The 19971-nt window shown below is 47.5% G+C and overlaps 1 protein-coding gene and 1 pseudogene across 2 annotated transcripts; one reads left to right on the top strand and one right to left on the bottom strand.

Moving 5' to 3' along the window:
- Positions 1 to 9122: 9122 nt before the first annotated feature.
- Positions 9123 to 17244, top strand: LOC311117948 (putative E3 ubiquitin-protein ligase HERC3; annotated as a pseudogene). Its single transcript has 23 exons — positions 9123 to 9354; positions 9434 to 9545; positions 9751 to 9827; positions 9961 to 10173; positions 10555 to 10646; positions 10858 to 10988; positions 11151 to 11275; positions 11374 to 11450; positions 11559 to 11686; positions 11878 to 11937; positions 12058 to 12163; positions 12327 to 12519; positions 12821 to 12975; positions 13233 to 13355; positions 13657 to 13755; positions 14126 to 14293; positions 14397 to 14537; positions 14861 to 15030; positions 15295 to 15358; positions 15834 to 15904; positions 16171 to 16354; positions 16657 to 16759; positions 16874 to 17244. The product of its transcript is annotated as a putative E3 ubiquitin-protein ligase HERC3 (transcript).
- On the bottom strand, positions 17239 to 19949 carry LOC311117947 (beta-galactosidase-like; the record flags this gene model as incomplete). The annotated part of the gene is made up of 3 exons (XM_084192838.1): positions 17239 to 18339; positions 18751 to 18990; positions 19803 to 19949. 3 exons carry the CDS (start codon positions 19947 to 19949, stop codon positions 18085 to 18087), a joined length of 642 nt encoding a protein of 213 aa, XP_084048964.1. The 3' UTR covers positions 17239 to 18084.
- Between the last annotated feature and the right edge of the window lie 22 nt (positions 19950 to 19971).

Here is a 19971-nt window from a genome sequence, read left to right as displayed (position 1 = left end):
ACAAATTGAATATCCAAATAATTATTTGTTAGATTTTCAATCTCACCTTCTGAACTTGTTTAACAGTCCGTTGATTTGTTTCAATCCCTCAGAGGTCTGTAGCTTGAGAGTAAACACTTCCTCTTACTCTCTATTATATACTGTACTCTCTCTCTCTCACACACACACACACACACACCTTTTCCTGCAATCTAGAGCCATAATCATTATGCCTAATTCTATGTAAAAAATGTATAAATGTTCCTGTTAGGGATGTGCATGGTTATTTGAATATCCGACCTACAACCCATACACTTATTATGGACACAGCGTGCCTACATTATTAGTTATCTTGTTATTGTTTGTTGTTAGTTGTTATTAGTCCCATCCTTCAATTCCATTCAACACCTTCCATCTATCTTTTAACACCATCCATATAGGATTTCTATTTGCCATATATATTTCAACTGTACTGTGATGTTCTGAACCTTTCTATTCTCATTGTTTCTACAGATTGTGAATTGAAAATAAACATTTTTGCTAATAGTATTATTATGTTATTGATATATTGACTATGACTTTTCAGATCACCCAGTATGTTTTAACCGACTTGCCAAAAGTACAGTTTGTTGAATAGAAATTTGTGGAGTGGTTGAAAAACTAGTTTTAATGACTCCAACCTAAGTGTATGTGTCACGTTGCTGTGGATTGGTGTGGTGTAGAATCAGGCGCAGGAAGCAGAGGATAAGTCCAAATAGACTTTACTAGAGCACACAAAAATAATCCAAACAGCCCGGAGGCAAAAGGACGCACACAGGCGTAAATAAGCGAGCGCACACACAGGTGCGAAAATACTCTCCTAAACACAAGGAGGAAGCTATGAAAATAGCGTACCGACACGGGTAGCGCAACAACACGACACGAACACACCCTGGCTCAACATACAAAGTCCCGGAGCCAGAGCGTGACAGTACCCCCCCCTAAAGGCGCGGACTGCGACCGCGCCTCAATAAGGGCTAAACAAGGGAGGGCTGGGTGGGCATACCTCCTCCGCGGCGGTTCTGGCTCCGGCCCTGATCCCCACCTCCTCTCCAACCCCCCAAAGTACCCCTGGTCCTGTCTAGCCCCGCTGGTCGGAGCCGGACTGACGACACGCGCCCCTGGCTTGGTGCGTGGAACAGGAACGGGCCTCACCGGACTGACGACTCCATTCCCTGGTTTGGTGCGAGTAGCAGGAACGGGTTGGACCAGGCTGGCGACTCGCACCCCTGGTTTGGTGCGAGTGGCAGGAACAGGCCGGGTCGGGCTGGCGACGCACACCGTAGGCTTTGTGCGTGGAGCAGGGACAGGCCGGGCTGGGCTGGCGACGCACACCGTAGGCTTTGTGCGTGGAGCAGGAACAGGCCGGGCTGGGCTGGCGACGCACACCGTAGGCTTTGTGCGTGGAGCAGGAACAGGCCGGGCTGGACTGGCAACGCACACCGTAGGCTTTGTGCGTGGAGCAGGGACAGGCCGGGCTGGACTGGCGACGCACCTCGTAGGCTTGGTGCGTGGAGCAGGGACAGGCCGGGCTGGGCTGTCGACGCACTCCACTGACTTGGTGGGAATGGCAGGAACCGGCCGGGCTGGGCTGACGACGTGCACCACTGACTTGGTGGGAATGGCAGGAACAGGCCGGGCTGGGCTGACGACGCGCACCACTGACTTGGTGGGAATGGCAGGAACAGGCCGGGCCGGGCTGTCGACGCACACCACAGACTTGGTGGGAATGGCAGGAACAGGCCGGGCTGGGCTGACGACGCGCACCACTGCCTTGGTGGGAATGGCAGGAACAGGCCGGACCGTACTGGGGACACACACCACTGGCCCCACGCAGGGATCAGGAACGGGCCGGACCGGACTGGTAACACACCCCAGTACCTCTCGCCGTGCCTCCACACTTTCCCTCTCCTCTGTGCCCAGTGGCCCCCCTAACCTGGCGGCCTTCTCTGCCAACGCTTTGCACCGCTCTAACCCGTACACCTGCTGCCCCGACGTCGTGAGCCCCCCCAAAAAAAATTCCTGGGGGTCTCTCCTCCCCGTGGCCCAGGCCTCTCTCCCTCTTGCCAGACTCGCAATCATCTCCTCCCACGTCCATCCTCTCTCCTCGTCACGCTGCTTGATCTGGTTAAGGTGGGTTTTTCTGTCTCGATCGTTGGTTAGAGAGGACCAAGGCGCAACGTGTTGAGCGAACATACTTTAATAGTAAAGTGCACACACGAATACAAAACAATAAACGATACGTAACATCCTCAGACAATGACTGACAAGGAACAAAAACCCACCAACACAAGGTGAAAACAGACAGTATAAATATGGCTCCCAATCAGAGACAACGAGCCAAACAGCTGACACTCGTTACCTCTGATTGGGAGTCACTCATCCAAACAAAGAAATACAACCACATAGAACAACCCAACCAAACAGAACACAACGAAACGAACACACCCTGGCTCAACATACAAAGTCCCGGAGCCAGAGCGTGACAGTATGTAAACTTCTGACTTCAACTGCACCTCTTTACCTGTTCAATTGTCATTTTAATTAATGAGGCACATTGATTCTTTAATAACTTTTATGCCTTAGGAGTTTAGCACATCAAAAAAAAAAAAAAAAAAAGAAACAGGGCAAATCTGAGGGATGCGACTGAAGCATGGGTCTTTTCAAACTCCGAAACAATTTTCACTTCAGCATTTAACGTTAGCTGTCGAGCGTGACACAGCATAAAGTAGACGTAGCAGCCAGTTCCACTGAAATGCGTCTAGGTAGGTGTCGACTGGGTGGTAACGTTTAAAGAATTTTCATGTGTGTTAAAATGCGTCAGTATATTGTAGGCTACTTCCCAGAAAGCTGGGCTGCTATTGTCAGTAGATGTTCACTTTCGTTTTCGGCCTTGAGTCAACAAGTAGCCTAATCCAAACTATAAATTATTGTAATGACCTGACTAGATCATAAAAGAACAACTGTCGGGACAGAGGATTGAGTTTACGAATGGACGGTTTATTAAACCAACTTTACACAGGCTACTGTTTGGCCGTAGCCCACGCCAAATAAATGAAAGATAACCCACAAGCCAATCGTGACCTTCTCTTGTGAAGCCCAGACGTAAAAGAGAGAGAACAAAGGCTAAACCTGGTCTTAACTTCCAATGCTCCATCCCCCTGCCCAACCCCCCTCCACGCCACTCCGCCAACCGCCAGGATGCCCGGCATCAGAACATTCCAGGCATTCCCGTGATTGGCAGATAGCAGGTTGATTGACATGTCGGACCCCGCGAACACTGGGTACTGGTAGGTACAACACAACCATCTACTAGCCTAACACATAACACACAGCTGTCTGTGCGGGTCGCTACACAGCCCCCCCACCACAAAGTCCCTCGTCCCCGAGGGAACAAACAAAGTCTCTGAAGCGAACCGGAGGTCTCCTTTGCCTGCATGGCTGTGATGGCCGCAGAGTGCCCCTCTGGGAACCAGGGGATGAAGGCAAGGGCATGGGGGACAAGGAAGCGGGAACGGGTAATACAGTCCGTGGCTCTGGGGAACCACGCGGTGACACAGGGGGAGTGGGCTGTCTGGAGCCTTGTCTGCGGCACCTGGGGGTGGGTGCCTGGAGAATGTAATTGCCAGAGAGGGGAATTGTGGGGGTTCCTGGGGTTTGGGGAGAAGAGGCCCCTCTATATGGGGCTAACCTGTCCCGGTGCAGTGTCACCTTTCTCCCCCTGGGAGGAAGCTGCACCCGGTAAACAACCTCCCCTACCCTCTCCAGGACACTGCAGGGTCCCACCCAGTGGCTGTCCAACTTGGGGCATCTGCCTTTTTTCCTTAGCGGGCTGTAGACCCAGACCAGCTCCCCAGCCACAAAGTGCATTCCCCGGGTGTGCACGTCATAGTTCCTCTTCTGCCTCACACCTGCATTCAGCAGCTGCTCTCTGGCGAAGGTGTGGGCTGTCTCCAGGCGGTCCTGGAGTCTCCGGGCATACTCCGGCCCCGGGGAAACATGAGGGCTATCCAGGGGCCGACCAAACGCCATCTCCGCAGGGGTACGGATCTCTCTCCCCAGCATGAGGAGGGCAGGCGTGCAGGAGGTGGAGTCTTGGACAGCGGAGCGGCATGCCATGAGGACCATAGGCAGGTGCTTGTCCCAGTCACGCTGGTGTTTGGAAGAGACGATGGCCAGCTGCTGTCCAAGCGTTTTGTTGAAGCGCTCCACAAGGCCATCACTTTGAGGATGGAGAGGAGTAGTGCGGGTCTTGTGCATACCCAGCCTCTCACACATGGTGGCGAACACACGGGACTCAAAGTTTCTGCCTTGGTCGCTGTGGATGGACTCTGCAGCTCCAAACCTGCTGAACATCCCCGCTGTCAGGGCGTCGACGATGGTCTCTGCCTCCTGGTCAGGCAGAGCATAGGCCTCGGGCCATTTTGTGAAATAGTCCATGGCCGTGAGCACCCAGCGGTTTCCACTGTCTGTGGTGGGGAACGGCCCAACTACATCCACTCCCACCCTCTCCATGGGAGCCCCCACTGGGAACTGTTGGAGCTGAGCATGAGAGCGGCCTGGGGGGCCCTTTCTCGCTGTGCAGTTGTCACAGCGGCGGCAAAAGTCTTCCACATCCCTCTTGTGCTGCCCCCAGTAAAAGCCCTGACGGAGGCGGCGCAGTGTTTTTGTGACCCCAAAGTGTCCAGTCCCCACCCCCCATGAGTACTCTGGAGCACAGCCTCCCGCAATGCTTTTGGGACCACCACCTGCCACCTCTCCTCCCCCGTAGCTGACTCCTTCCATGCCCGCTGTAACACGCCATCAGCCAGCCGCAGTCGCTCAAACTTTGACCACAACCCTTTGGTCGCGAGTGAGAGCGCTGTCACCTCTTCCCATGGTGGCCTCACCTGCGCCTCTACCCACTGTAGCACTGGCTGTAGGTCTGTGTCCCGTCCCTGCTGCTGCCCCCATTCAGCCACGTCGACAGTCTGCAGATCACAGCAGACAGGCCCGCTCGCCCGACACACTGTGGCACAGACCCCCTCCTCTGCACACAGCTCTCTCTCCCGTCCCTCTCTCCGTTCACAGTGGCGGCAGCCGTCTGCAGTACAGGGCCGACGGGACATGGCGTCGGCGTTGGAGTGGCGTGCCCCTGCCCTGTGCACCACCGTGAAGTCATACGGCTGAAGCTCCTCCAACCAGCGTGCCACCTGCCCCTCTGGCTCTCTGAAAGACATGAGCCACTGGAGAGCAGAGTGGTCAGTCCTTACAGTAAAGGGCAGACCACCCAGGTAGTACTTGAAGTGTTTGACGGAAGCCACAACAGCCAAGAGCTCCCGCCGGGTGACACAGTAGCGGCGCTCATGTTTGTCAAATGTTTTGCTGAAGTACGCCACCGCTCTCTCCCCCTCTGGCCCCACCTGGGCCAGCACCCCACCCATGCCCACATTGCTCGCGTCTGTGTCCAGGATAAAGGGCAATGTGAGGTCAGGGGGGGCGAGCACGGGGGCCTCGATCAGTGCACGTTTGAGGGTGTTGAACGCCTCCTCACACTCCACTGTCCAAGTGAAAGCCTTGTCCTTTGGCAGCAGGCGGTTCAGTGGAGCAGCAACGCTTGAGAAGCCCCGTACAAACCTCCTGTAGTACGAGGCCAGGCCCAGGAAGCTCTTCAGCTGACGCTGGTCGGTGGGGGTGGGCCAGTCTCTGACAGCCGCTACCTTGTCCTCCATGGTGCTGATCCCCTCCTTCCCCACTCGGTGGCCCAAGAAGGACACCTCTCTCCTCATGAAGTGGCACTTCTCGGGGTGGAGCTTCAGACCTGCGGCAGCCACCCTCTCCAGCACACACCGTAGCGCCCCCAGGGCTGACTGGAAGGAGCTGCCATGGGCCAGGATGTCATCGAGGTATACCAGACACTGCTGTCGGGGGATGCCATCCAGCACCCTGTCCATCAAACGCTCAAAAGTAGCCGGAGCGTTGCACAGGCCAAAGCACAGGACCTTGAACTGCCAGTGTCCTCTGTTAGTGGAGAACGCAGTTTTGGCTCTGGCCTCTGGGGAGAGGGGCACCTGCCAGTAGCCACTGCGGAGGTCTAGTGAGGAGAACCAGGAGGACCCCCTAACCAGGTCCAGCGACTCATCGATACGTGGTATGGGGTATGAGTCCTTCCTGGTTACCTCATTCAGCCACCTGTAGTCCGCACAGAACCTCAGCTTGCCCCCCTTCTTCAGAACCATGACGACTGGCGCCGCCCAGGGGCTGTCTGAGGGCTCAATGAAGTCTGCCCGCTGCATCTCCAACACAGCCTTGTCTGCCGCCTCCTGGCGTGCCAGCGGGATACGGCGGGGACGCATCTTGATAGGTCGAGCATCACCTGTGTCGATCTCATGCTGCACCAGATGAGTCTGACCCACCTCTTCCTCACTCAGCGCAAAGCTGTCTCTGAATTCAAACAGCAACTGCCTCAACCGTTCCTGCTGCTCGGGGTCAAGACCAACACAGTTCCTCCCCCATATCTCCCTCACTGCAGACAGTGTCCTCTCCCCTCCCATCTGGGGTAGCTGGGCTGGGGGGGCGCGGCCCGGGCTCACAGAGGGCTGTGTCGTGGAGGTAGCTGGGGGAATGTAACACAACGCCGTAGGTGACAGGGGAGCTGGGGAAAAGTCACACCCAGATGTGGGGGAGGGGGGGCAGCCATGAGTCTCTGCTGCTTTAACTGTTGGAGTAAAGGGTTTGTTGGGTTGAGTGAATGTGACATTAGGGGCCATGGTGACCTCCGGCCCTCCCTGGAAGCTCAGTGTGCCCCTATTTAGGTCTAACTGGCAGCCTGTGCTCCTAAGAAAGTCCAACCCCAGGATACAAGGGTCCTGCACAGCCACCACCCACACAGGATGACGCACAGTCCTGCCCCCTACTGTCAGAGTCATTATTCCCTTCCCTTTCATGGGTGCCAGCTCACCTGTGACTGTGCGGAGCTGCACAGTTGTAGGCTCACACTGAGTCCAACCTGGCACAATATCTGGCCTCACCAGGGTTACTGTGGACCCAGTGTCCACCAGGGCGGAGCAGGGCACCCCCTCCACAGTGACAGGGACATGACAAATGTCCCCAACACAGGTCCGGCCCACCACAACAACAGGCTCCATCCGCTTGCCCTCGTCTGCTTCTGGGGGAAGTGGAGCCTTGCTTCCCCGTCTGTGCCGGTGGGCTCCTCCTGAAGAAGATGGTGGTTGGGATAGAAAGCCAGGGGTCCGCACTACCCGGTCTATGCGGACCCCGAGCCGTTTCCCTGAGCTCTGGGGGACATGGGGCAATCTCGGCGCAGATGGCCTGGCTGGCCACAACCCCAGCAGACCCTGGGACCAGGACGTGTGTTTCGTGCCGCCTGTAGCAACACAGCACAAATTAGTTCTGTCATTTCAGCCACCCATGCAGGCTTTTCCGGCTCCGGGCTGCTCTGCCCCCCAGCTCGCACAGAGGGTCTGTCTCCCTGCACCCCCACCAAAGCCCCAGCTGAAGCCCCAGCCCACACCAGCTCCCTCTCCAAAGCCATCTCCAAGGCTACCTGCAATGACTCAGGATGAGCCAGCTGGGTCTGTATGCGCAGCTCCGTAGGAGAGAGCGCCTGTATGAACTGGTCCCGTGCTAGCTCGCTCTGCACGGAGGGGGGCATGTGAGCATATGCCCACCGAGAGAGGCTCTCAATGTCATTAGCTAGCACCCGTAGAGGCTCTCCAGGCTGCCTGCGTCTATTACTCAGTTCGGAGCGCAGTAGCCCGGGCTGTACACACTGTCCATAGCGCCTCCTCAGTGCTCCCACTAAAGCACCATAATCACGTCTGTCCTCGGGGCTAATCAATATCAAACAGGCCAGAGCTTCATCCGTGAGGCATAAAGCCAACTGCAGTGCCCTATCTTCATCTGACCACCCCCTAAAATGAGCTAACAGTTCAAACTGAGCATGAAAAGCTTCCCAATCCGCCTTACCGGAGTACTTCGGGGTCTTAACGGATACGGATGCAGCCGGGAACTGGGCGCCGCCATGTTTGTTTACATCCTGAGCCCCAGATTCCTCGTCCCGCCGCGTCGACGTCACCCCTTCGGTCCGCCCACCAGAATCCGCGCGAAACACAGTCGACGAAGCACTCATGCCCGCTTCAGCCGCCATCACTCTAACGTCCTCCCTCAAGCGGCCTCTGGGCTCCGAGGCCCTGGCGATCTCCTCAGCCAGAACCCCCGACGTCCATGCACACGCACCTCCTTGGCCATAATCGTCCCCTACCTCCACCTTCACTTTCGGATTCCCTCGAAGCATCTTCAACCCCCGTTCTCACCTACGGTAGCTAGCCACAGAAGTCAGCTAGCTAGCTGGCTAACTTTTATCAACGTTTTTACTTCTGACACCAATGTAATGACCTGACTAGATCATAAAAGAACAACTGTCCAGACAGAGGATTGAGTTTACGAATGGACGGTTTATTAAACCAACTTTACACAGGCTACTGTTTGGCCGTAGCCCACGCCAAATAAATGAAAGATAACCCACAAGCCAATCGTGACCTTCTCTTGTGAAGCCCAGACGTAAAAGAGAGAGAACAAAGGCTAAACCTGGTCTTAACTTCCAATGCTCCATCCCCCTGCCCAACCCCCCTCCACGCCACTCCGCCAACCGCCAGGATGCCCGGCATCAGAACATTCCAGGCATTCCCGTGATTGGCAGATAGCAGGTTGATTGACATGTCGGACCCCGCGAACACTGGGTACTGGTAGGTACAACACAACCATCTACTAGCCTAACACATAACACACAGCTGTCTGTGCGGGTCGCTACATTATGTTTGTTTGAAGGCATGTATTCTTTTATGCCCTCAATAAATACCCATGCAGATTTTGTATTGGGCCCACAGGGCTACTTTATAAATATCCATACGATGGCCTAAGTTTCTGTTCGGGCGATTCATTCAAGATTAATTTTCGTTTCGTGCTTTGTTGATGATGAGGCTTTCTGTATGTCATAGGGTCGGTTGCGGTCATATAAACCCATCATTGAGTCGGAGCATCGGCAGGTGCTCTCCTTTAAGTGTTAGAATCTGTATGGACTAGTTTAGGAATATAACACAACAATGTTTTCATGGGGAGAGGATAGTCGTAATGGCTTTGGTTTAGTGAAGGCGAATGTTTTAGATACGACAAGAACTGATATAAATTGCGTTAATTTTATACACCTGAAATCTAAAATTCAGGACCTGTCCGCAGGTAACAGTGTGGTCGCCTTTATCAGAAATAATGTGAGACAAGTGTCAGTCGCACGGATTCAAGTGGACCAAGATGGGAGAAGAATCACAGGGAAACTGAGTAGGTCTAATCTTTTTTCGAATCAATATTTATAATATATTTTCCTGAGTTGCGGAATCATATGTTTTATGTGCTTTAGAGATTGTGAACTGTAAGGAGAAGATTCGGGCTCTGAGTTGTGGAGATTCTCATGCGGTTTTACTGTCTGAAGAGGGCCGGGTTCTCTGCTTGGACAAAGACAATATTCCCAGGTGGGTTCCATTCCATAATGATACATTCATGTAGCTTACCCTCAAAAAATGTAAGCAATGCCTCAGTGTCAGTGTTTTGATTGACGTTTTAGTCACCCCCACATTCAAATAGCTAAAGTATAAAAACTATTTGTTGTTTGTCATTTAATTCAAATGAGCCAACTCTAATCTTATTCATCTGTTTGTTTTTTAATTTTTCTATCAGACCATTGGATAACCTATGTAACCGACAGGTAACTCAGGTTGCATGAGGAGACCAGCATTCAATTTCACTAACACAGGGTAAATGACCATTAACACACCACTAATAGCACAGTTTCACAATACATCTTAACCAAAACAGTCTAAAAGTTCAAAACTGTAATCCTGTACAATGTTCTCACTGTATGGTTGCTAACTTATGATTTCTGTTCAGACGGTCAGGTGTTCACGTGGGGTCAGAACACCAGCGGTCAGCTGGGTTTAGGATGGGGCGAGCCAAGCGCCATGTCCCCCAAGCCCCTGAAGTCTCTATCAGGGATCCCCCTGGTTCAGATCACTGCGGGGGGAGACCACAGCTTCGCTCTGTCCCTTTCTGTCGGCTGGGGCAAGAACACCGCCGGGCAACTGGGACTAGGGGACACAAAAAGTACAGTATACATTACACAATATATGTGTATGTTGTCTGTTGTTAAATATATTTAAATAATCAAGGTCCAGCAGTACATTATTTGAAGCAGGTGTTAGTGTTGGGCTTAAACAAAAGCCTGCACACCCAGTAGCTCTCTCAGGCTGTAGCTGGAGACCACTGATATATCTAATATGAACCACTTTTGTTGTGGTTGAAATTATGTTGAAAAAATAAACAAAAGTATAGAAATGTGCCTTTATCTGTCTAAAAACTATTTTGACCAGGATGAGATGTTGTGTCATGTTTGAGGTTGATATGTTGTATGTGTTGTGTTGTAAATAAATGATTGTAAAAAATAATATATAATAATAACAATAAAATGAACCCAATTTTCTGTAGGCAGACATGCTCCAGCTCCTGTTGATTGCCTGAATCTGAAGAAGACTGATTTAATTTTATGTGGAGGAGAACATACTGCCGTTCTGACAAAGGTTGTATATCTGTCTGACACAATAACACTTTTCCCTATTATTTGAACTAAATGTTGTTTGGACCATACAATATGTCTACATGTTATGTGTATTTATTTATATGGATGTCTCAATGTTGTAGTTTTTAGTTCCCTGGAAATTCGTATTGAAACGTCCTCATTAACGAGAGGAAAACACTGTATGATAACTGTCTGGGTGGATTTTGTTCTAGGGAGGTGTGGTGTTCACATTTGGCTCAGGCCGCTATGGACAGCTTGGACACAACTCTCTCCGAGATGAACTACGACCTAGAGTGGTGGGGCAACTCTGGGGGTTAAAGGTGACCCAGATAGCCTGTGGAAGGTAGGCTACACTTACTAGACATGATCTGGATTTGACCAAATATTTTGACAGTACACAAATTGTGATGTAGGATCTGTTTGGTTATGTTCATCTTAGCATAAGACCTTTTTAGAATTCATTGTTGATTTGAGAAATGTTTTCTCTGTCCGTTTGCCACATTAGACACCACACATTAGAATTTGTGGGGCCATCTAATGAGATCTACTCATTTGGGCGCGGAGAGCAAGGGCAGCTGGGAGATGGAGTAAAGATTGATCAGTCTGTGCCCCTCCCAGTACAACTGCCAGGTAAAACATTCATTTATTTCAATACTCAACTAAAATAACATGAAGTAAACATGAAATAACATTAACTCGATCATTAACTATTTTTGTCAACATTTCAGACCAGATTGATGACCAGAAAATGTAACACATTTTTGCTGGAGGAAACCATTCCTTTGCATTGTGCACTCTTGGTCAGGTATGGACACAATTTGGTTTGAAACATTTAGTTAACAAAACAGAACATAGTTTGTCCTTTGTACTTAACATTGCTGTGATACATTGCATCACATTGTCATCTTCACAGGAGTCTGAAGATAGGTCAAACAATCTCAGGTCAAGTGTGGGCAAAGTGACACAACAAGCATTAGATGAAGAAATCATTGACAAATGGATCTCAGAATGTGATTCAAAATCATGGAAAAAAGTACAGAAGTAAGTATGATTACATTTTTACATTTTAGTCATTTAGCTGACGCTCTTATCCAGAGCGACTTACAGTTAGTGAGTGCATACATTTTTCATTTGATATAAGTAACTATCATTTATTGTTGTTGCTGTTTCCTTGTTTTGTTTATGTACGGTCACATACTGAACTGAATAATTACTCAAACTTGTATTTGCAGGGAAATCAAAAAAATGTTTTCTTCTGCGTCATGTTTAAATGGGAGCTTTCTTGATAAAAGGTAACAGTTTTTAATATTGGTTCAAATACATGATTGACTTATGTTTGAAATATTACATTATCAAAGAATACTGGTTTAAATATGGCATAGATATTGACAATTATTTATTGGTTTTATTAGTTGTGACAAACATTACCAAACCTCACCAAAACAGTCTGGCCTGGATTTGTCACTCGTCCAAGGCGCATTCCGGAAGCTGGCAAAAAAGGACAAAGTTTTGACTGAGGTATTTTGTGAATACATTTATGAATTGATATGTAATCGTATTCCTATTCCTATGTATTCTGACATGTGTCTTTGATTGCACATTGAATTGCTGAAATACTTCTAAATTGTTGTTATTATCATTTGAATGAGGGGCGATTCACACACCTCTTTCATTGCACTAGGTTGAAGCTGTTGTCCAGCACGCACTACTTCCCTCCCTGTATGAGGAGCCGATTGGAGTGGAGAGCTTGAGGGTCTACCTGGTTCTCCCTGAGCTCCTGAGGGTCCTTCACAAACGGCACAGAAGGACAGATCTCACTGAAGCCCTTGCTGCTGCTATCCTCAGACTGCACCCCGACAAGCTGCAGGTCCTTGGTAATGTTGCCGTCCATTTAAAATGTTTCACCCCAAATTAAACTAATCAACAATAACATGGTCGTAAATCTGTTTGTGCTGTAACCAACTTATTTTGTCCTTGTTCATTCGCTGTCTGGCAGATTTAGACTAGGCAAAATTTACAAAACCAGTGATTATTTGAATCGAGTGTGGTAGTGCTGGGCTAAAACAAAATGTGTGCACTTTGGGGGTACCCCTGGAATGATTGTGAAGTAGAGCAAATTCTATGCCCCCACAAAATGGTTTGATCATGTAATCTGTGTGTTATCATGTCCTGTAGGTGACTGCTGGTCCTCATTGAAGCCCTCTGTCATGACCAAGCACATTGGGATGTGGAAGAAGGCCCTGTCGGTGATTCTGACAAGTGAACATATTCTACACACCCGTGACCATGGGGTCAAACACCTGCTCCATGTCCTCGGCCATCTCCACAGAGTCAGTGTCCATGCTTCTCTGCTCGTACTGTCAATCCATTTATAAAGCTGTTTTCCCATTTTGACCAGTCATCTTCTGGGACCAATCTGGTGCCAGGGTGCCAGTTATTTCAATGCAACCTATTTAGAATCGATGAGACAATAACTGAGATTTGATTAAATAATATTTTGCTGACACACATGGAAAATATTTAGCTAATACTTGCTAATAAATAAATATTGTCAAAATGTATTTTACTTTTCTATATTATTTCAAAGGCAAACCAAAAATCTGGAGAGACCCAGACAGTTCCATACAGTACCTTTTGTATGGAGGAGGTTCACTTCTATCCCATATTTCTAGCGGAGGATGTAAAGCTTTGGCGTTTATGGTCAAAGCAGGTAAGAAAAGTTATTTTGTCTCAGTCACTGATTGCTAAACATGCTAGTTGCTGTCAGTCTTGAGGTGTTTTGATGTTTGTTGTTTGGGTCTTAGAAAGTGTCATAGGCTGCATCTCAATAGAGGCTTTAGATTTCCTCTACCTGAAATTATCTGGAAAGAGAGAGTAAAGGAAACATTTTGTTTTCCTACTAGAGAATCTTTCTCACCTTCTTAAGTTGCAGTGCAGATTAACATAATTAGACACAGGAGCTCCGTAATTGAGATGCATTGTAAATATGTATTTTTTTACACCACTTTCAGGATGTGGATCAGACACCTGCCATCTTTTGTCATTACCCATTCTTGATGAATCTGCAGAGCAAGATAAACGTTTTTAACATCAACGCCGTACTCACACAGGTAATGACACTTGCGTCTCAATATATAGTATTATAATATACAGCAGATACTATAAATCAGGGGTGGGTAAACTCCCTACTAGAGACTAACTGACTGTGTATGCAATCTTTTGCTCTTGCCCTGCTCTAACACACCTGGTTCTACTAATCAGCTGCTCACCAGGACCTTGATTAGCTGAATCAGGTGTGTTAGAACAGGGCTGGAGCAAAAGCCTGCATTCCAAGTAGCTCTAGAATGTTGACCATCACTACTGAAGAAACCAACCATATTTCTGAACCTTTTTGATGGGAGAAACTGGTTGAAATGTATACCTGTTTTGTACTAGAAAAGCACTAACTGAAGACTTAATATTGTACTGTATGCATTGCAGAATCCCCCTAACAATCACCAAAGGACTGGCATGTGGCCTTTTAACATGTTCCCCGTGGCGGCCCCTGCTGCTTTCTTTGAGCTGAGGCTGAAGCGAGCATCACTCATCGAAGACACTTTCCAACAACTGAATGTAGCAAGACCCAGTACCTTCAAGAGGCCCCTTGTGGTAAGTCCATATTTTTACATTTAGGAATGATAGCTTTCCAATGACGAGACAATGTTTTGAACAGAGAAGGGATATGCCAAAATATAGTGCTTACCTCTCTCAGGTGTATTTCGACGAGGATGCGAAGCTAACAGACGTCTACAAAAGGGACTTCTTCCTCCATTTGTTTGATAAGCTGTTGGTACCCGAGTCTGGGATGTTCATGTACAACGACAACAAGACGCTAGCCTGGTTCCCTGCAAAGGTAAGGTACGTTTAGGGAAATCACACATGGATTATGAGGTTTTCCACCACCTCACCACATTATTCTATTTCTACATCGATAATCATTGTATTTTCAAATAGCTTCAAATGTGCTGGTAGTGAAACACTAATGATATGTTCCTAGAGAGGAACTACTACAGTATTACTACTGTATTACTAGCCTACTACTGTATTCTAGAAACCACAGTACCTTCCCTTTACTGTATATTAAGCTATCATTTTTCACAGGTTATTAACAGCATGTCCTATACTTTCACTCATGGTATATTTCTTGTCTCTTGTCCAACCCATCCTCACTAACAGCCTAGAGTGGAGGAGAAGCGTTATTTCCTGTTTGGGGTTCTGTGTGGGTTGGCCCTGTACAACAACAACAACATGGTGCACCTCCCCTTCCCCATGGCCTTCTTCAAGAAGCTGGTGAACATCAAGCCTTCTTTAGAGGACCTGAGAGAGTTTAGCCCCATTGAAGCAGGGTAAGTTCATACCATAATATATTGTTATCCCTTTGTCAGTAATATATTATGGTACAAGCAGTTGTGTTTGTTATAAGGACACCAAGGACAGACTAAGAAATTGCATCTCAAGGCATATTATTGCATCTCAGGGGCAGGGCACTTGCTCTGTGTGGATAAGCAATTATTAATTATTTGGATAAATCGTTTTTTATTGATTAATGCATCATGATTTATTGATTGCCGATTTATAATTGTCACATCTTTTTTTCAATGCTTTTGAAGGAGTTTGCAGTACATCTTGGATTACCCTGATGATGATGTCGAAAACATGGACATTACTTTCTCAGTATGTATTGCTTTCAAACAGTTTGATCGATGAACAAGTAAAATGTAACATAATACAGATGTAGGATCTTAATTTGATCACTCTTTTTTTGCTGACAATTTTCCCGCACAGCAGGAAATGCAAAGTTGTAGTGTATTCAAGTTTTTAAAAGGCTTCTAAAGTTAGTAATTTCCACTTTAAAATGACAGAATTGATTTGCCCTTACGAAAAATGTATCAACCCCTACAAAAAAATTCCATTAATGATAATACACAGAATAATTCACATTTCCTGCTGTATCAAATTGGCTCAAATTAAGATCCTACATCTGTAGTTAATTGAAGTGAAGCTGTATGAATTACTTAACATAAGATAAATTATATTATATCAGTGTGTATGTCTCTCCCAGATCACTCCCATCTATTTGTCTATACCCTCAGTCTGCAGTGTTGTCATTGTTCATTTACCTCACTATTTTCATTACTCACTATAATAGGTGGTATGGGATAACGTAGCGGTGGAACTTGATCCCAAAGAAACTGGAAAACTCGTCACAAGTGCTAACAAGTAAGATTATAGCAATATTTACAACTGACAAAATACAAGGTTTACCGTATGACACATTTTCCCATTGCTACAGCTACCAGGGTTGGGGTCAATTCCATTTCGGCAATATCATCTCACACTGAAATGTAATTGTATGAATGGAAAAATCATCATTGAAAGTAAATGGCGCTTCTCATTCCTTGAATTGACACCAACTGGAATTGACACCAACCTATACTAGCTTCAACTCAATGGATATCTGACTCTGTATGTCATTCTTTTGACAGGAAGGAGTTTGTTGACACCTATGTGAACTACATCTTCAACCAGTCAGTAGAGAAGGTGTTTGAAGAGTTCAGGAAAGGCTTCTTCAAGGTGTGTGACATGGACGTGGTGGAGTTCTTCCAGCCAGAGGAACTGAGGGGGGTGATGGTGGGGAAGGAGAACTTCGACTGGGAAACGCTGAAACAGGTCAGAACCATGTTTTGTTACTACATGACTGAAGCTAAATCCCAAATCTACCCCTAGCCAATTGTCTACATCTGAGAGCATTAGACAAGTAAAAACATATAATATATGACGAAGATTTCACCTAGCCTATCAGAGGGCAAAAAACAAGTGTTCTAGGGGTTGATTTGGGATTCATGGTATGTAACATGTTCTGGAACCTAGCTAAAATGTTGTTTTGATACATTGATTTGCCAAATGGTTTGAATGGTGTCAAGTGTCTATTTCTTCACCATATTAATTGAGGGCATTGTCCCCCAAACTAGAACACTGTGTATGAAGGAGAGTACCATGCTGGACATCCCAACATCGTCACATTCTGGGAGGTGTTTGAGGAACTGATAGAGGATCAAAAGAAAGCTTTCCTGCGTAAGTATGGAACGTTTTCATTGTAACAGATGAACAAATAACGTAGGCTACTGAGAATAAAGTTATATTCTGTCATTCACTGCCCTCCCTCCCCTCCCACCTTTGCCCCTTCAGTGTTCCTGACTGGCTGTGGCCGTGTGCCTATCCTGGGTATGAACCAGATCAGGATGAGGGTCCAAATCCTTCTCAACTCCTCCGAAAAGCATTTCCCAGAGGCGCTGACCTGTCACTCTCTGTTGCAGCTGCCCATATACCTCTCCAAAGAAACACTACAGAGCAGGCTTATAGAAGCTGTCGGCCCCAACAGAGGCTTATGGAATGAATAATGGGTGTATAGTGTTGCTGCTGTATATACTCCTCTCCTGTGTTCATCTTTTCATTGTTCTATAGTTGGGTTTAAGATTTGGATTGTTTTAATATAGGGTTGTATTTCAAATCCTAACTTGAGATCTGTGCGGTACTATGACATTTGTGTGTAATCATTATTGCATTCACCACATTTTATTAAAACATTTATAAATCAAAAAGTACAGCATGGTTTGTGCCTGGACATTAAACACATTCAAATTAACAAAAATGATAACAACCAAAATACAAGGAAATCCCAAAGTATTTGAAATCATCAAATTGTACAAAAGAAGCATATCAGGGTTCCAGCTGAACACAATAACTATTCATTTACAAGACGCACCCAATGGTTCATTACAGAAATCAATGAAAACATAATATCCCTGCAGTTAGGTGGCACACAATAAGGCACAGATCATTTGGCACACGTCCTTCCCAACCATGATTCCCCAATTCACAACATAGGGCAGGATTTAATTCAAGGTGCGCTATAGCACAGTGCACTATAAGAGACTTTTAAAGGTAATTTACACTTGAGCAGACATGCCAGCGTTTACCATGAATGTGATCTCTGTGAACATGCCTTTAAAAGGCGTATTGTCGGCTGCATAGTGCCCTGACATAAAAAGAAAACCAGCAGTACTAGGGACCTCCAGGCTCATGATTTGAGCACCACTGACCTCAACTTACATTTAGAGTACTACTCAAGTTCATAGCACTTCTAAATGACTCATTTTCCTTAGTGAACTTGAGTACATTTCCAGACAAACATACTGTTCAAATGAGGCATACTTAATTCCCTTTGAATACAGATGCTAGTGTAAACAAAGTCATGTAGGGTTTTAAGACACTGAATAGTCAGAGGTAATATTAGAGGTACAGCCACCCGTGATTAAATTACAAACATTTAAAATGATCAGTGCAAAATAGATCACTTCCAGATACATACAGTAAAGTGCATTTTTGATCAGTGCTCATCATAAGAGATCCTCTTTATGGAACAGCGCCCTCTGGTGTTTGTGGTCAGACTTAACGGTGGCGTTCAGGACCGGGGTGTTGGCGAACTCCACGGTACAGGGCCCGGGGGTGCATGGGTCCCCCTCCAGCTCCAGGACGGTCACGTTGTTGGGCGCGGCCGTGCTCAGGATGCTAGCGGGCACGTACAAGGTGATTTGTGGGCCGCGAGCGGGCCAGTAGCGGCCCAGGTTGAAACCGTTGATCCACACCTGGCCCTAGTGATAAAAACAAAACATAAAGGAAAAGCATTTAAAAAAAGACTAGAAATAATGTACGTGTTCGGGATTCAGTAGTGTCAGGGACCATGAACAAGTTGTATGTTGCACCAGGGTATGTGAAACTAACGAGTTCAGCAAACCACGCTTACGTGATGAGTAACCTTGCCTGAGATATGAAGAGGTGTGTCTAAGGCTAATGCCTAGGCTTTAGCTCAGAGGGCTAACACAACAGTCTTGTCAGCGCACAGATGACACAGGTCAGTTACATTAGCTATAAGGCCATTTGCAGTTGACTAGTCAGTCACATTATCTATAAGGTCATTTGCAGTTGTGGTCCCTGCTCGGGAACAACATACAATAGAGCCATTCAACAAACAATTAAAATCTACTTAAAAGGTAAAACCCCACCTTTCTCCAGTCTGGGAACTGGATGTAGGTGTCCTGGGGCAGATCTGGGATGCCACCGGGGATGACGAAGGTACCCCCATAGAAGGAGGGGACGGAGAGGGATGAGGGTGGTGGAGGACCAGCCTCCCTAGAGGCCATCTCCCAGAGAAGACCCTGGCTAACAGCCTGGTCGATGCTAAGGCTGTAGACGGCCCAGCCGGTGAGGATGTCGGCCCCCAATGTCAGGTTAGACACCAGGCCCTGTAGAGAGAGAGAGAGAGAGAGAGAGAGACAGAGAGAGAGACAGAGAGAGAGAGAGAGAGAGAGAGAGAGAGAGAGAGAGAGAGAGAGAGAGAGAGAGAGAGAGAGAGAGAGAGAGAGAGAGAGAGACAGAGAGAGAGAGAGACAGAGACAGAGACAGGGAGAGAGAGAGACAGAGACAGAGACAGAGACAGAGAGAGAGAGAGAGAGAGAGAGAGAGAGAGAGAGAGAGAGAGAGAGAGAGAGAGAGAGAGAGAGAGAGAGAGAGACAGAGAGAGAGAGAGAGAGACAGAGAGAGAGACAGAGAGACAGAGACAGAGAGAGAGACAGAGAGAGAGACAGAGAGAGAGAAAGAGAGAGAGAGAGACAGAGAGAGAGACAGAGAGAGAGAGAGAGAGAGAGAGAGAGAGACAGACAGAGAGAGAGACAGAGAGAGAGAGAGAGAGAGAGAGAGAGAGAGAGAGAGAGAGAGAGACAGAGAGAGACAGAGAGAGAGACAGAGAGAGAGAGAGCGAGAGGGAAGGAGGGAGTCAAAACATCATAGTCATGTATGTGTGCATAGGACACTTAGGGTTGGATTCCCAGACTCAAAATAATACTAATGGTGGGCTAAAAAGCAGGTTCAATTCAAATTCTACAAAGTGCTTCTTAGTCCAGAACTTTGCTTAATCTATTTCCAGGCAACCAGCCCATAATGTTCAGTGGGACCGAATAAGGTTCTGTAGAATTAAGTAGCTAATGGAAGGGTGCTGTATTAATGGTGGTTACTCAGGAGAGCCAGCTTTAAATAACTGTTGAAAAGAACATCTTGCCTTAAAGTCATTGATGTCTTTCCCATAGTTGACTCGGCCCATATTCTCCACCAGTATGTCCACCTGACTCCCAGCCTTCCCAGTCACATTAATGGTCAGGGCCTTGTCCCTCGCTAGGATCCCAGCAGCAACCTGATGACAGACCATATTGAATTACAACAGACATTTT

Source organism: Coregonus lavaretus, assembly GCF_964263955.1.
Source record: "Coregonus lavaretus genome assembly, contig: HAP1_SCAFFOLD_7768, whole genome shotgun sequence".
Taxonomy (NCBI): Eukaryota; Metazoa; Chordata; class Actinopteri; order Salmoniformes; family Salmonidae; genus Coregonus; species Coregonus lavaretus.
Note: the sequence above shows the minus strand (reverse complement) of the source record. Positions and strands in the feature narration are given on the sequence as shown.